The sequence below is a fragment of the Cynoglossus semilaevis genome, chromosome 1 (genome assembly GCF_000523025.1).
Source record: "Cynoglossus semilaevis isolate Cse_v1.0 chromosome 1, Cse_v1.0, whole genome shotgun sequence".
Taxonomy (NCBI): Eukaryota; Metazoa; Chordata; class Actinopteri; order Pleuronectiformes; family Cynoglossidae; genus Cynoglossus; species Cynoglossus semilaevis.
The window spans coordinates 2,573,165-2,589,977 of NC_024307.1; the positions used below are offsets into that span (position 1 = coordinate 2,573,165).

Sequence of the window (16,813 nt, forward strand, 5' to 3'; positions counted from 1 at the left end):
GTGTTTTCTTGTGGAGGCCAGGGGGCGCCAATCATTTTCACTTAATTAGGGTATAACTGCCATTTAATAAAAACACATATTGCCCTCCTCCCCCTTTTAAGAGAGTGTTTTATGATGTTTAAAACAGCGCCCCACTAAATCATGTGTGGTGGATGAGTGTTGAAAACATGGTACTGCACTCTGTTGTCTGTGTGCAGGCCAAGCTAGTTAACACTGTCAACCGACAACCAGCTATTTGTCAACAATGACTGGCAGAAATATAGGTTAAATATATCTCAGCTAAATATAGCAGAAATAATATATACATTTTTCCAAAAAGTTGACACGATTTTAGGACAGCCCAAAAAGTTTAGCTCGGAAGGAGCACAGAAAGTCACCCAAAAGATCCAACATTAACAAAATGCTAACTCAAAACTAGCTCCAAAAATATTTCTAAAAGAAAAGAAAATAGAAAAAATCAGTAGTTTGATGAAATAAGTGACAAAATTAGGATAAAGAGAAAAAACAACTCTCCAAGAAGTCGCTTAAAGATCAGCAAAAATATTTAGTAAAAGTTTACATTTTGGTTAAAAAAAAAGCTCAAGTTGGAAAAGGTTAAATAATAAACGGGACAAAACAGCCAGTGAAAATAAAGGAGTCTTTGTTGGAGTCAAAGTTTTATCTGGGACTGACGTCTGGACTTTTCCTTTCAGGAGTCTACAACAATGACAGGAAGGTTGCCATTAAGAACCTGAAGATGGGCACCATGTCAGTGGAGGCCTTCCTGGCTGAGGCCAACATGATGAAGAACCTGCAGCACCGCTGCCTGGTGCGCCTCTTCGCTGTCGTCACCCAGGAGCCAATTTACATTGTTACGGAGTACATGGAAAACGGTAGGTTGGACGTGTGTGGCCGGGACGGTTGACTAATATCCTTATCAAGGCGTAGAACGCAGGGGGAACTCCTCGTGTAGCAGAAATAATCTGAAGAGACCCCGCTTCCTTTGTCTGGGTATTTCCGTGAAACCAGTGCTGATTTAAGTGTAAATTCCACTTAAAATCCCTGTGTCATCACGGCAGCTTCTCTCTGTTCAGTTCAGGTAACACAAATATGTCCAAACCTGACTGAAAAGATCATTTGCGTAATTTTAAACACCAGGGACTTGAGCCTGGAGCGAAGACTACCACGGCGTGCTGTAGTCAGAACACGTTGATCTGTCTGTCTGTCTGGGTGAGAGAACATGCTCCAACAAAAGCCTCGGTGATTTTTCAACACTATCGTGAAGTTTTTACAAGTTTTTTTTTTTTCCACTTCAGTGACTCACGTTGAATCGGTCGGGCCGCACCTGCCTCTCCTTGATACCAGATTCTGGTTACTGTGTGGTATCAGCTGTGACTGGACATGATTTTAAACCTGATTCACACTGGGGTCACATGACACAACTTCCTTTTATTATATGGCTTTGGGCAAGATGTTTTTGCAGAATGATCAGTTTACGGATTACGGAGTCAAATATACATTTACTCAAATAAACATAATATACTTGAAATGCAGTAATTATTCTGGGAATGAAAGAAAATGATTTTAAAAAAAGTCTCAGCTGGTTAAAAACAGCGACAATTGACAGCTAAAAAATAAATAATAAAAGATTCAACCGAAATTTCACACAGTGTATCTTTAAAAGTTTGCATGTATCGTCATGTAACGATAAAATCGATACAATTGCGCGTCAATTGCGCGTCGATTGAAATCGTGCATCAAGGCGTAAGGAGTAGGTTTCATTATCCGAAAAAGTCTCTGGTCATACCATGGCACTACACACTCTAGTACAGTAGGTGGCGGTATGCGCCTAAAACCGTTGGTTGTGTTCAGTTGATAAGGTTCATAGACCAATGTCAGTTGGTGAAGTTCACAGACCCATGTCAGTTGGTGAGGTTCACAGACCATGTCAGTTGATGAAGTTCACAGACCATGTCAGTTGATGAAGTTCACAGACCATGTCAGTTGGTGAAGTTCACAGACCCATGTCAGTTGGTGAAGTTACAAGACCATGTCAGTTGATGAAGTTCACAGACCATGTCAGTTGATGAAGTTCACAGACCATGTCAGTTGATGAAGTTCACAGACCATGTCAGTTGGTGAAGTTCACAGACCATGTCAGTTGGTGATTGGGATTCTACACAATGATCAGTGGATTTAGTCACTAAAATCACATTGTAAAATAAATGAATCGTAAATGTCATCGTATCGTGAGTTGAGTGCGTCGTTACCTTCCCACCCTCCTGAACTCAGTCGTTTGAGAGCGAACATGAACTTTCACACTTTTTCCCCATGACCTTCCAGGAGGTTTACTGGTGTTTACTCTCCAGGAGGAAGTCTCTCATGGAGATTTAAGGTTTTCAAACCGGTGAGGCTGAATCACCGAGGTATTGTTCACTGGGACTTCTGATGAGACCTGGAACCTGTCCAGGGTCTGTGTGATGGTCAACATCAGCCTGGAAATGTGAGAGGTCGGAGCGGTAAACAAACAACACTGAAGGTTGTTTATTTTCAGTAGCTAAAAACCCGATCATCCCCTTTTCTTACGCAACAAATTGTAAAGAAATGTTCACAATCAAAAAACGACCAAAACGACATCGCAGGAGACTGTTACCGATAATACACTTGAAATGTTATGTCAGTGAAAATGTAGGTTTTTTCGATTCAGTGATAATTGTTGCAAAACCTCATTATTAAAAACCTCAATGAAAAAAAGAAAAGAAACTGACACTAACAGGTGGAACATATTAGAAACTGGTTCCATGTTTGTGAACTTTATCTGATGACAAGTGTGGAACATACACTCACTGATAGTATCTGAATGGTATCATCTGCGTATAGGAGAATAACGATACATAGAACATTCTACCAAAACCTTTGAAGTTAGTCCGTGTTTTATTCTCCTTTATTGACTCTTTCTATGACGGAAATATGAAGTAGAGCCTTTAAATATAATGTGTACAGAGTATTACAGTGTTATCTGTTTGTTAAGGTGTTTTACTTCCTGTTGTGGCTGACATCTCCCTCCAGAGGTGCAGGCAGGAAGTAAACAGGCTGGGTCATGTGACCACGCACAGTCATGAACTTTTCTATCAGTCTCTATTTGCTAGACAAAAAACAAGACTTTAAGAAGTTTTTTTTTAAATATCTCGGTGATTTTAACCACGTTAATATTTATTTATTGACATTTGTTTGACATTTGCAGGAAAGAAAAACATTGGTTTCTCTCCAAACAAATTTTCTCTTTTTTTTTTTTAATGTCGCAACATCCATAGAGGATCGTTGTGTGTACGACACAACAGCAGCTTCACAGAGGTCCTTTGTGAGCTCTTGTACGTGGACTGGCCTGTAAACCAGCAGCGGTGCTCCTCCATGAGGCCGCCTCTGTGTCCGGCCTCCGCACAGTTGGCTCTTCTGTTGTCACCATGAAGGACGCCTTTCAGTTCCCATCTTTTCTCTTTTGTCCCCTTCCCTCGCTATCAAAAACAACAAAGATGGAAAAATAACAGGCGTGTCATCCAGTTTCCCCTTTGTAGCCTCCACAAAGAGCCGTCCCGCCCCCAGAGCGCTCAGGCTGTCTCCTGAACCCTTGCCTCCTCTTTCCTGTTACCTTCATTCCTCCTGAACTATTTCCTGTGGCTGCTGCGGAGAGGCCATTGTCTAATCCCGATCATGTCCAACACAAAGTCTGCTGTCAGAAGCTGTACATCTGCGTTGACTGACGCCGCTGCACTTCCTGGCTGTGATGTGTTCACTGACTCAAGCTGCTATTCTGGCCTGAACGGAGTCTATTTTTGTCTGTGTGGAGTCAGTTTGGTTTGACTTTTGTCTTTAAAGAATGACTTCATTTTTGGGTTTTTTTTTAGGCACATTTCGTTTTCTATTTTTATCTTCTGTAAAAAAAAATCAAAGAAAAATCAAAATCAAATCTTAATAAGGGCTTGGTATTGTTAAGAATCTCACGATTCGATTCGATATCGATTCGATTCGGAGAGGACTCCTCTATCGGCGTAGTACAGCGCTCTGCGGTATATGTCTCTGTGTGTGGACGTGTCAACATCACCGTCAGATATGGAACAATATATAAGACAGAACGACCATAAACATCTCACCTACACACTATTATAGTAATAATACATAAACACAGACAGGACCAGAAATCGTGATATAAAATTAACGATCTTAACTACCGACATGGACCAACTAAACCGCCGATTAACACCACAGCAGCAAGCTCCTCTCTTCGGCACAATTAACGTTGTAGGTACCCATCTCAGACAGCAGGGGGCACTGTGTTCCACTGAACTTATGCTGTCCTTCAAGACAAGGGGCTCGATTCGATTCATAAGATTGCTAAATCGGTATTGAATTGGGAGGGAATGTATTGCAATGCATTGATTAATCGATATCTGTGATTTTTTGTATGATGAAACATTGTTTTGTTTTTTATAGTGGACATAATGTGTAATTCACTGTGATGTCTTACAGGAAGCCTGGTGGATTACCTGAAAACACCAGCAGGAGGCAGTTTGGCCATGAACACCCTGATAGACATGTCGGCTCAGGCAGGTTTTTTTTCTTTTTTTCTTTTATCGTCTTCTGTTCTCTCTTCTGTATATATGTGACATATATTTTCATATTTTCAGTTTAGTCTTTTAACAAAAAGGAAACTTCTATTCGTAATTCTTTAGATCATTTTCCAAAACCTTTTCATCAAAAAATCTTTGGTAACTTTTAACTTCATTTGTTTGAACCTTTTACATAATTCTTTAGATCATTTCCAAAACCTTTTCATCAAAAAACTTTTAACTTCATTTGTTTGAACCTTTGGTTATCGTTTGGTTAGATGGTTTCAAATATTCTAAACTTAAAAATATTTATATCCTGCTTGAATAATGGTAATTCTGATATTTTTTATATTGTGACTTTTTAATTGTTGGTAACATCTGTTAAATTTATTGGCCAATATTCTGAGCTTATTATTTCTAGCTACCTTAACGTTGGTTAGTTTTGGCTAAATGTGGCAATTAAAAAAAGTAAAAATAATATTTTGTCTTAATTTAATTAATTAATTTTCGTGATCGTACCGTGTTAACTTTAAGGTGTTTGGTTAGTTGTTTTATTTTCCGAGATTTACGTACTTCCAGACCAACTTAAAATTGTGTTTTTTCACTATGATGACAGTTTGACTACGGTTACACTGGTGAAAAAAAAACAATATCTCAATATCTCGCAATATATCGCATGGTATCGTACCTTGGAACAACATTTACTTATATTTTTCCTTATTATTTAGGATTGTTTCTAAAGTACTGTTTTAACACTTTAATTTACAGGGACTTTTTTTTGCCCCTGACTCTGTCGTTAATGTACAGCAGGTCGAAGGAGAACTGTTGTGAATTGTTCTGTTCGACGATTGTTAGGAAAACAGTAGCAAAGAAGCGAATCGTTGAGGAACTGATGATTGATGATCACTCATGGTGGTCTGCTTCTTTTAATGGTACAGTGTTTAAAGAAACCATGACATACTGTGTATGTGTGTGTGTGAAAATGGAAAACAAAACCACAGCATGACAGGCTGATGGTCCAGAGTCTGGTCCGACCAAAGATGCTTTGTTGGGATCAGGCTAATTCTCAGAGTCTCCGCGGATCCTTGTGGTCAAAGACAGACGACACGCACTGTTGGCATCTGTGGTGAAAACTGGAAGCGAGCAACGCTACAACCATTATGTGCTGAAGCATTAAAACGGAACTGATGAATGAGTCAACTTTTGCTGCTGTATTGGAAAGTTTGTCCGCAGAGATTCTTACCAGAGCAGCGAGGCGTGAAGCTTCGAGGGTTGGCGTCAACGTCAGAGGTTTGTGAAATACCGTACAGAAACTTCTCAGGTTTCTGGCGAGACCTTGAAGAAGACCTCACACCTGTGTGATGGTTTCTGTTGTCGGGAGAACTTGGAACTGAAATGTGGGCGGTGACCTCCAGAGAAATGACTCCAGCGGTTGAACTGAATGTCATTTAATCCACCAATAATGACGGGTTCTGTCTCTCCAACAAAAAACATACTGATTTCACACAATCAGGAAATAGTGTGATGACAGGTTTTAGTTTGAGGAAGTAACACGGTCAGACAGTGACCTGTGGTTGAGGTAAACTCCCTGGTTTTGGAATTGTGTGGTCATCTGACAAAAAAAAAAAAAAAAGTCTTACACTATACGGACACACTTTGATGGTTTCCTGTGATGTGCTGCCCCCCGCAGGTGGCAGAAGGAATGGCCTTCATTGAACAGAGGAACTACATCCATCGAGACCTACGAGCCGCCAACATCCTGGTCTCTCACGAGCTCATCTGTAAAATTGCCGACTTTGGTCTCGCGAGGCTCATCGAGGACAACGAGTACACGGCCAGAGAGGGTACACAGATTAGGTTTAGGTTTTTTAATTGGATGGGATTTGAGGTGTTGAAGGAAAAACTGTGCTGCATTTATGGGTAAATGTTGTGTTAATTCCCTGACATGTGAATGACGAACTCTATACTCTATCACTGGTTTCCACCTGAAGTAAAGAAAGATCACGAAACAAAAAAAATATACTACAGTACTGCAGAAAAAAATCAAATTTTTTACTAAAACTAATACTATACTACTAATAAAATACTACCTTTTAGACAGGTTTTAATTATCCTGATACAAAATCAAAAATAACATTCTTTAAGATTCTACTGTAACCCAGTGGTTCTTAATTATTTTCTGTTTTAAGATTCTACTGTAACGCAGTGGTTCTTAATTATTTTCAGTCATGCTCCCCCTTGAGGACAGAAATGTTATCACACCCCTCCGCCCTATCCCCCCTCTGACCCACACCCCCACAAATTAAAATACTAGTGAGAACCTGATAACATGTATATATTTTTATCTGTACAAACACTGTATGAATTGCTGCCACCTAGTGGCTGGAGGCTTATTATCATTCAAGCGTTACAGCAGTGGTACATTTATCTCCATATATGTGCCATATTTTATTGGAAGCCCCTCAACTCACGCCAGCACCTGGCACCTCACCGCCCCCCCCCACCCCCCCGGGGGGCGTGCCCTGCTATTTGAGAAGTACTGCAGTAAACCGTTGTCTGCATAATTGCACAGTCTCAATAAATATTTTTATGAAATATTTTCCCAGTGTAACAACATTTGAATTACGATCATTGATATAAATGTCTGGTGCGTTCACAGGTGCGAAGTTTCCCATCAAGTGGACGGCTCCAGAAGCCATTAACTTCGGCACCTTCTCCATCAAGTCTGACGTGTGGTCCTTTGGTATCTTGCTCACGGAGATAGTGACGTATGGACGCATACCTTATCCTGGTAAATACTACAGCTGTGTACATGGTTAACCTTAAAGCAGGGGTGTCAATCATAAGGCCCGCGGGCTCAAAACCGGCCCGCTAGGATGGTTGAATCCGTCCCGCTTGATGAATTTGGAAAGTAAAAAAAAAAAAGCACACTCCACGTTCATGATGTTTTGTAAAATTATATTTCATTAAATCAACTTCTTTACTTTGGAAACTAAGGGTAAAACATGGACTTATGTTATGATTGTACTGGTCCGGCCCACTTGACATCGACTCGAACCAAAATGAGCTTAAAGTCTCCGTCACGATCCGATGACTAGACTAGACTAGACTACAGGACAGGTTAAAGTACAAACGTTACCGTCTCTAACGCCGTTCTGCTAATTATGACCTGTTGTGCAGGAATGTCCAACCCAGAGGTCATCCAGAACCTGGAGGTAGGCTACAGAATGCCAAAGCCAGACAACTGTTCGGACGGACTTTACAACATAATGTGCATGTGTTGGAGAGAAACGCCAGAAGACCGGCCGACGTTTGAATACCTGAGGAGTGTTCTGGAGGATTTCTTCACTGCTACAGAGAGACAGTACCAGGAATGATCCAGAACAAAATCAAATAGAGACACGAGGGCACAAACTGGTCTGAAGACTGGTGCTGGGTTTTGAAGTATTTGTTGAAAAGTACACCCTTTTATTAACAAGTATCATTTGTATGTTGTTTTTTTATGGTAAAATGACTCGATGGATACGAAGCAGAGCTGACGATGAGTCGATGTCGAGCTGCGTGAATGAAGTGGCGTCAGGATAACGTGGCTGAATGATTAGCTGCTCTGTGTGTAAATACTGTCATTTAGAGTCGCTGTTTAAATAATAATAAATCTTCTGGCTATTTGTACACATACTGGAGAACGTGTGTAAGGAGTTTTGTTTCACTTTACTCTGATGAACACACCCCCGGTTTTCACTAAGGGTGTGTATTGGCAAGAATCTGACGTTATGCTGCGTGTCACAATATATATTGCGATACTATAGGCACAATGATATATTGATTAAAAAAAAATTATAATGTAACAGTAGTCCCAGTGTGACCCTAGTCTCAGACTCTGCCCCCCCCCCCGGGGTGTCCCTGTCCCGACCATCCCCCCCCCCCCCCCCCCACCCTNNGGAACAGAGGGATCTACATTTGGAATCACTAGAGAAGAAAGAAAAGAACAAGAACATGAACCAACACCAGGAATATTGGACTGGGAATTGGTGAGAAAAGAAATCAAGAACTGATGGAGGAGGAGATTGATACAGGATCGTGACACCATATATTGCAATATTTCAGTTTATCAATATTTTCTTACATCCCTGTAAAATTACAACAAATTGAAAATAAGTTATAAAAAATGTCCTTGACTCAACTCTACTATATAATCCACATTTATTCTTCTTTAGTTTCCACTCAGTTGTGGAATTCAGATGAGGAAGTGGGAGTGGAAATCGATTCATTTTAAACTCTGGTGTGTTTCCCCAACATTCGTCTTTGAACATGGTTGAAATAAAAGGAAATATCAAAAACAGGCAAAGCAGGGGAGTCTGTAAGAGTTTGTATGACTCGACAACATGAGCTGATTAAAAATATAATTAACCATTGACACGTGGACGTCAGGTATAAAGCTAACAGAAAACCAACTTCACTTTTCTCTTTGGAACAGTTGCATCATATCAGGGTATTTCCTTACCACACAGTTTATTTAATTTATTTATTTTTCCATTTGAGAGGACTTTTTTAATAGTTCATATCTGGAAAACTTTTATTGTTTTGTTTTTTTTATCAACATCAATGATTCATTGTTTAGAGGGAGTTCACTTATATCACTGTTTAACACTGCTTTTTGTGGAAATACAATGAGATATCATTTAGCCCACGCCTCACCCCGCATATTACCGCCCCCTGCGGACGGCTTATGAGATCGTACCTCATTAACTCCAACTCTCCGCCTCTTGTCGCCGTTGTTGTCTCCTGCGGCGTGAGTTCCGAAAGCCCGGCTAAAAACGACTTTAAAATGGCGCTGACTTCTCAAGGAACAAAGAAAAAAGTTTGCTACTACTACGATGGTGAGTATTTTTGCTGAAGCACTTCGAACACTTTGGCGGTGCGGTAATACCGGACACTTAGCGCCAACAAAAGCTGCAGCTCACATCTCCTGTTAGCCGCGCACGGTTAGCTCACTTAGCTTAGCTCGTGCTATGGAGCTTCTCTCATCACTCCGACACACAAACCCACCGACGCTCACGGGACAACAGTGCATCGATAAAATTCGCTCAGTTTCTTTAGTTCCGCTGGAATCACTTCTTTGAATGAGTAAAATCGTGTATCTCGCACACGGAGAACTTGGAACATCTTAGTTAACGTAACCAGCTAGCAAGCTAACAATGGGGACGGAAGTTTCGGTAATCGCCACAATGAACAGAAACACAATATTGACGTTACATTTACATATTCAAACATTTCAAAGCTGACCGTTGCGTAAAGATATCAAAATCAAATGTTAGTCCATTGATACACATCATATGGTTCGCGGGCCAGACGCTGCCGGTTAGGAGGCTTTACAATGCACCTCTTTTTTTATTTTATTTTTTTTTTAAACCAGTACATGAGAAACTATCAGCCAGTCTAAAGTGTTCCGAAAGGAAATGTCTTGTCAATAAAATGAAATTAATTTCGTACATGATGTAAGAACCCAAAAATTAAAGGATAATTTCAAGTGAACTGGGTAAAAGTTATTAGTGGAAAAGCTAAGCAGGGCAGAAAAATACTGTTGTTGAAAAATGGCGACCACCGCCCCCCCCCTGCCCACAAGAAACGTTAAGCAAATACTCAGCCAAAAAGAGTTGAAAAAAAACACCCTTAAAACAAGCTACACCTTTCTTTTTTTTTAACCCCCCAAAAAACAAACCACATCATATTTAAAGCACATAAATGCTAACGCTAATTCACTATGGTGTTCAACACTTCATGTCTGATTTCAGGTGATGTTGGAAACTACTACTACGGCCAGGGCCATCCCATGAAGCCACACCGGATACGAATGACGCACAACCTGCTGCTCAACTACGGCCTGTACAGGAAAATGGAGATATACGTATGTACCCAACGGCTACAGACTGATTACAGACATCAGTACAGACACGTTCACCCAACAGATTTGTTAAAATGATATGGTTTTTTTTTTTGCGTTTACCTTGAGCAACAAGTGAACCCTGGGAGTGAAGGGCCGGTTGTAAAATGGAAGACTGTTTAGATCAGGGGTCCCCAACTCCTGGTCCGCGGACCAGTACCGGTCCATAAGTCAATTGGTACGGGACACAGAGTCCACAAAGTGGAAAAAATTGTACTTAATTTTGACTAATTTACCTTATTCAAAGAAAGTCCAGTCATATCTATTTACTTTCTTTTTAAAAGATAATTTAAAGATAATTTGTCAATATTTTAAAATAACAGGTCATTCAGTTCAGACAGAATAGAGTCTAAAAGATGTTTTATTTTGAAAATGTAATGATCCATCAATGCTCAGTACTTTGGTACCGGTCCGTAGTAACAGGTGGTACTGGCTGACCAGTCCTTGGAACCAAAAAGGGGTCAGGGACTGCTGGTATAGATGTAACTAGTCTGTAATACATGTTTCTGAAATTGATTATTAAAAAAAACCTTTTCATTTCTCAGGTTAAGAAACTCTTTACTGTTTGCTTTTAAACCCCCCGCGGGCCGCGCAAAACAACTTGGCAGGCCGCATTTGGTCCCCAGGGCCTCGAGTTTGACACACATGCCTGACGTGATCGGTTTTCCCAGGACAGATGTTGATACTTGACCTGTGTGTAACGTCAAATGACAAACCTGTGTCCTCTGCTCATCAGCGTCCTCACAAAGCCAGCGGCGAGGAGATGACCAAGTATCACAGTGACGACTACATCAAATTCCTGCGTTCCATCCGACCAGACAACATGTCGGAGTACAGCAAACAAATGCAGAGATGTAAGTTCTCCGCAGCAACCGTCAAGTTCGCGAAGACGAGTTCAAACTGCACCGTGTGTGACGGTTCCTGATTCATTCTTCCTGTTACAGTTAACGTGGGCGAGGACTGTCCCGTGTTTGATGGATTATTTGAGTTCTGCCAACTCTCTGGAGGCGGTTCTGTTGGTGAGTAGTTCTTTAAACAACAGCTGCAGTGGTGGCGCTGTTGTTGTTTTAGTTTTATGTTCCATAGTAGCATAAAGAAATTTAAAAACTAACCAGGGTTTAAATTTTGTTAATTTCATCGTGTATTTTTTCATTAAAATCTGTTGATAATTGATTTGTTTGCTGCAAAATGTACTTAATTGTGAAAAATTAAGAATTTTTTTTATTTTTAAATTTGGTGATTCTAAAACTTTAAACATAAATTCTCCCTCATGTTTGTTTTTCCTGCTTACCAATGTTGTAAAACAGGTGTCCCCAACCCCTGGTGTGGGGACCACTGCCGGTGCATAGGTCATTTGGTACCGGTCCACAGTGGAAAAAATGTACTTTAGCCGTTACTGATGTACTTTACCTTCATTAATTACCCTCCCCCCCTTTTCTCCCCCCACCTTCTTTGTGGCGTAGCTGGTGCCGTGAAGTTGAACAAACAGCAGACCGACATCGCCATCAACTGGGCTGGTGGTCTTCATCACGCCAAGAAGTCGGAGGCTTCTGGTTTCTGCTACGTCAATGACATTGTTCTGGCTATTCTGGAGTTACTGAAGTAAGTGTGTTCTCTTATATACAGGAAATATATACAGTAATACATGTACAGTTCTGTTCTCCACTTGTTATTCAGTCATGTGGATGTATGTAAGCTTATATATATTTTTTTTTTTCTGGCCGAGAATTGTATATAACTGTTTTGTAGGTGTCCATCATTTTAGTGCTCATTAGGATATTACACTTATAATCATTTTAATTAATGATTGTAATCATTTTTTAATACATATATCACATCACCAGTAGCCATAGCAGAACTGCTGGTCTCAGTGGTCGCCAGGTCGTCGAGGTGAACAACAACATAGTTGGGCTCTATTGTTGTCCCTCTCCAGTGTGGCTGGTTAGCCGACGTCCTTTAAGTTAGTAGCCACTGGCGACGGACGCCCGCTGACTTTAACCTGAATTAACCTTCTATTGTTTTTGCAGGTACCACCAGAGGGTTCTGTACATAGATATTGACATCCATCATGGAGACGGTGTGGAGGAAGCCTTCTACACCACGGACCGTGTCATGACCGTGTCCTTCCACAAGTACGGAGAGTATTTCCCCGGCACAGGAGACCTGAGGGTAAGCTTGAAAATGATGGGGTTATTTTAAAAGAAGTCAAAAAACAACCACCATGTGACGGTTCTTAAAACAAAGTCTTCCATGTCTGTCTGCAGGACATTGGTGCAGGAAAGGGTAAATACTACGCCGTCAACTACCCACTGAGGGATGGCATTGATGACGAGTCGTACGAAGCCATTTTCAAACCCGTGAGTGAACAATGTTTTTTGTTTTTTGCCCAAAAATAAATTGTTTGCTGCCATCTGCAGTCAGGATCAGGATCAGTCTTAAATACCGGTGTTGATGTGGGTGTAGATCATGGCCAAGGTGATGGAGATGTACCAGCCCAGCGCGGTGGTGCTGCAGTGTGGAGCCGACTCTCTGTCAGGCGACCGCCTCGGCTGCTTCAACCTCACCATCAAAGGTCAGTGGTTGGAGAACAGTTGTCTTCTTCTTGTTAACACAGAAATGAGAAACTGAGTTATTGTTCTGTTGTGCTCAGGCCACGCCAAGTGTGTGGAGTACATGAAAAGCTTCAACCTTCCTCTGTTGATGCTGGGTGGAGGCGGCTACACCATCCGTAACGTGGCTCGCTGCTGGACGTACGAAACGGCCGTAGCCCTCGACTCCCCCATCCCTAACGGTGGGTTTTGGTCCCACGTGGCAGTGACTGTTGATTTATTTGTAGAAAAGTCCAATGATCTCAGTCTGTCGTCATGTTTTTTTTCATTTGACGTTTTACTTCGATGTTTAACAATAACTGACATTCACTCCATATTCACTCACTTGTTTTTTTGTAATGATTCCACAGAACTTCCATACAACTGTTTTTGTTTTTTTTAATGATTCCACAGAACTTCCATACAACGACTACTTTGAGTATTTCGGACCAGACTTCAAGCTTCACATCAGCCCGTCCAACATGACCAATCAGAACACCAACGACTACCTGGAGAAGATCAAGTAAGATTAGAAAAAGGAGCAGATATCTTCAACTTTCAGTGTCTTAGAGCTAATGTTTCATGCACCGTCACTGCTCCGTTCTTTGCTAACGCGACACGTGCTGATGTTTCCTGAAACTTATCTGCAGCGCCCCCTTTTGAAAATAGAACTATTGTTAAGCCCTCCCCTCATGTTGATGCATTCACTGCTACTTCACTGAACTTAATTCTCTCTTTTCTCCAAAATAAAATAATCAATACATTTTTCCACTATGGCTAAAAATATAGGAATATTGTACTGGGAAATGGTGATAAAAAAATCAATACACTGATGACTGAGGATATTGATACGGTATCAGGAAAGGAAACATCGCAATATTTTAGTGTATCAGTATTTTCCGACACCTCTGTAACACAAACAGCAATGACCTTTTCAACAAAAGTCAAAAAATTAGGCGTCAACATAACATCTGTGCCCACAAATGATTTCCGTTTGTTCTGTGGTTTTCACCTCTGAGACTCTCAGGTGTCACGTCTGTTCTTTCTTTCTTTTTTTTTTTTTTTTTTAATTCCTGCGTTTCCTTCCAGGCAGCGCCTGTTTGAAAACCTGCGGATGCTTCCTCATGCTCCTGGGGTTCAGATGCAGGCCATCCCAGAGGACGCCGTACAGGAGGACAGCGGTGACGAGGAGGAAGAAGACCCCAACAAACGCATCTCCAGTAAATACCCTGTTACCCCGTCCATGTGACTAAAGCACTGATTTCTCTGTTGGCGCTCCTGATCCGACTCTTCTTCTCTGTCGACACTCAGTCCGCGCTCATGACAAGAGGATAGCGTGTGAGGAAGAGTTCTCCGACTCCGAGGACGAAGGTGAGGGCGGTCGCAGGAACGCCGCCAGCTTCAAGAAAGTAAAGCGAGTCAAAACCGAAGGTGAGAAGGAGGGAGAAGAGAAAGAGAAGAAAGGTGAGGAGGAAACAAAAGGTATCTACCACTTTTTTTTTTTTAACCCTCATCTGATTTATCCATCGCTTGGATTCAACGATAGTTGATGATTTTTTTTTTTTTTTTTTTTAAACATCCTGTCCCTGTGGCTTCTCTTTGAACAGATGTCAAAGCAGAAGAGAAGGTGCAGGAGGAGGAGAAAATGGACACATCAAAGTGAGAAAAAAAAAAAAACTACATTCATTTGTTGTATTAATTAAGAAGAGGCCAATCAGCGGCATTATAAAGTAGACTGTAAATAAGAAGTGGATGTGACCTTGTGGGTGCACGGGGTTGTTAAACATTTGTCATTTAAACGTCAATGCGTCGGCTGTTAAAACACGTGTGTCAAACTCAAGGCCCGGGGGCCAAATGCGGGCCACCAAGTCATTTTGGTATGGCCCGCAGAAGCTTAAAAAGCACTTAATGAAGTCCATGTTGAGTTTAACCTGATGAATTAATCTTTTTTACAATATTCCTAACTTGAATAAATAATAATTAGGGATGTCTGATAATATTAGCATAATTATCTAATCTGTAAGAATCGTTATCTGTTTTTCCTCCAATAATTAAAAAAAAAAAACAATAATGTAATGCCTGGGTTTTGCCAAATGATGTGTGATCTAAAACTAGTTTGGCTGTATATTAAAATGAAAGTCACTAGATGGCAGCATTGCAGCTCATTTTAATAATCAGGCAGAATGCTGGTGCCAGCAACTCGTACAGTGGTTTGTACAGATAAATAAATAAATATGACCAGGCCTGTATGGTTATCGTTTTATATATCGGAAATTAGGTGAAATATCAAAAGTTGAAAAGTTAATATCGGACGTCCCTAATAATCATCAATTTGAGAAACATTTATTAATACGTTATAGAGTAGTTATACCTGTACAGTCTTCTGTTTACAACCAGCCCTTCAAGGGGGACTGCCTGTACAGTCTTCTGTTTACAACCGGCCCTGTATTGGTGATGTGCCCCCCCCCCCCCAGGGTAAATGAGTTTGACACCCCTCTGTCTTAGAACATGAGAGGTTTTTTTTGTTTGTTTGTTTTGTTTTCAAAACTCAATCTTCCCTGTCATTCCTTAAAGTTAAAAAATTAAAATCAAAAACTCTCCGTCACGTTCACGCTCCGGTGGCTAAAATCTGCTGAAGCTTTTATTTTCCTCCGATCTTATGACAAACACCAGGAGGTTACATCCATTTTTTTTTCCTTCCTGCACAGTCTATAGTTGTTCATGTCCTCACTCTGGATCCTTTAGGCCAAAAGAGGAATCCAAGTCGCCCTGAGGTTGTCAACACGCTGAAGCCAGTGCAGCCGCTCAGGCCTGAACAAAAAGATTTCTTTTTTTTTTTCTCCATGTTTTATTGATAAGGTTTCTTCCAGGCTGTGACTATGGAACTTACTGAAGGTCCGTTTCTCTTTGTAGAAACTTCTAGAAATGTGATAAGGATCTGTACACGTATTTCTAGGACAACTTTTTAACTTTTACTTGTAATGACCTTGAAGTCGAACTGTTATTTTGTTCTTTATATATTTCATGCTTTTTCCTCCTTTTTGTTTTTATTTTTTTTTTAAATTTTTTTGTGGTTCTGAACTTTTTGAAGCGACACCTTGTGGAGCCTCTCTGTAAAAACAAAATGCTTGGTATGTGTATGCTTTTATATCTGATTTAATTTATTTAAATCATAGATATTTTTTCACTCTTCTCTCGTCGTCCGTCAAACCCCACGTTAGCCCCTGTGCCTTTTGGGATGTTTAGTTGAAGCATGTTTGTACGATAGAATTTTTTTTTCTTTTTTCTGTAATACAACTGTATAAGTGTTTGTTTTTTAATTTTTATTTTTTTTGCCTGCTTAGTTCATCAGTGATGGTTGACACCAGTGTCACGTACAGTCATGTGTTTCAGGCGGTTAAATGTGAGACTCGGATATTAAAGGTTTGGATCATACCTAGGTTGTACCCAACGTAGAACTCTGTCGTCTTAAGGTTTCATGCAGTACTACTAGTACTCCGAACATGAAAAAAAAAAATACAAGTACAAGGCAGGACAGGAAACAAGATTACTTAATTTGTTGTATATATTTGTATTCAGAAACTTACAAACGTCGTCCTGGTGTTGGTCCACCACATTTTAAACACCAATAAAGATTTACATTAAAAACATTTCATCAGGTCTGATTTGGGAACAGTTAAAAAAAAAAACACACA

General features: G+C 40.5%; 2 protein-coding genes across 7 annotated transcripts in view; both read left to right on the forward strand.

Annotated features, from left to right (window-relative positions):
• Window positions 1-8,414, forward strand: part of lck (LCK proto-oncogene, Src family tyrosine kinase) — a 17,457-nt gene extending 9,043 nt beyond the window's left edge. For all 3 annotated transcript variants that reach the window (XM_008315710.3, XM_025059671.1, XM_025059676.1), the window contains exons 9-13: window positions 693-872; window positions 4,507-4,583; window positions 6,277-6,430; window positions 7,246-7,377; window positions 7,767-8,414. In XM_008315710.3, coding sequence (XP_008313932.1) covers window positions 693-872; window positions 4,507-4,583; window positions 6,277-6,430; window positions 7,246-7,377; window positions 7,767-7,963 — 740 coding nt within the window. In that variant the 3' untranslated portion in view covers window positions 7,964-8,414. The remainder of the gene's footprint in view (window positions 1-692; window positions 873-4,506; window positions 4,584-6,276; window positions 6,431-7,245; window positions 7,378-7,766) is intronic.
• An 897-nt stretch (window positions 8,415-9,311) lies between these two features.
• Window positions 9,312-16,768, forward strand: LOC103382849 (probable histone deacetylase 1-B). Of its 4 annotated transcripts, none has more exons than XM_017036443.2 (14): window positions 9,312-9,466; window positions 10,382-10,494; window positions 11,267-11,384; window positions 11,475-11,549; window positions 11,994-12,132; window positions 12,558-12,699; window positions 12,795-12,887; window positions 12,994-13,102; window positions 13,181-13,321; window positions 13,533-13,641; window positions 14,208-14,338; window positions 14,430-14,600; window positions 14,726-14,777; window positions 15,827-16,768. In XM_017036443.2, exons 1-14 carry the CDS (start codon window positions 9,316-9,318, stop codon window positions 15,831-15,833), a joined length of 1,551 nt encoding a protein of 516 aa, XP_016891932.2. In that variant the 5' UTR covers window positions 9,312-9,315; the 3' UTR covers window positions 15,834-16,768. The 4 variants fall into 4 exon arrangements, with proteins under 4 accessions (XP_016891932.2, XP_008314048.2, XP_016891937.2 ...); XM_008315826.3 differs by having other exon boundaries at window positions 15,864-16,768; XM_017036448.2 differs by having other exon boundaries at window positions 14,430-14,582.
• Window positions 16,769-16,813: the final 45 nt, after the last annotated feature.

Coding starts and splice junctions, on each gene's coding strand:
- LOC103382849 (XM_008315826.3), top strand. CDS start 9,316: ATGAGATCGTACCTCATTAACTCCAACTCTCCGCCTCTTGTCGCCGTT. Junction 12,133..12,557: donor GCTATTCTGGAGTTACTGAA/GTAAGTGTGTTC, acceptor TTGTTTTTGCAG/GTACCACCAGAGGGTTCTGT. Junction 12,700..12,794: donor CCGGCACAGGAGACCTGAGG/GTAAGCTTGAAA, acceptor GTCTGTCTGCAG/GACATTGGTGCAGGAAAGGG.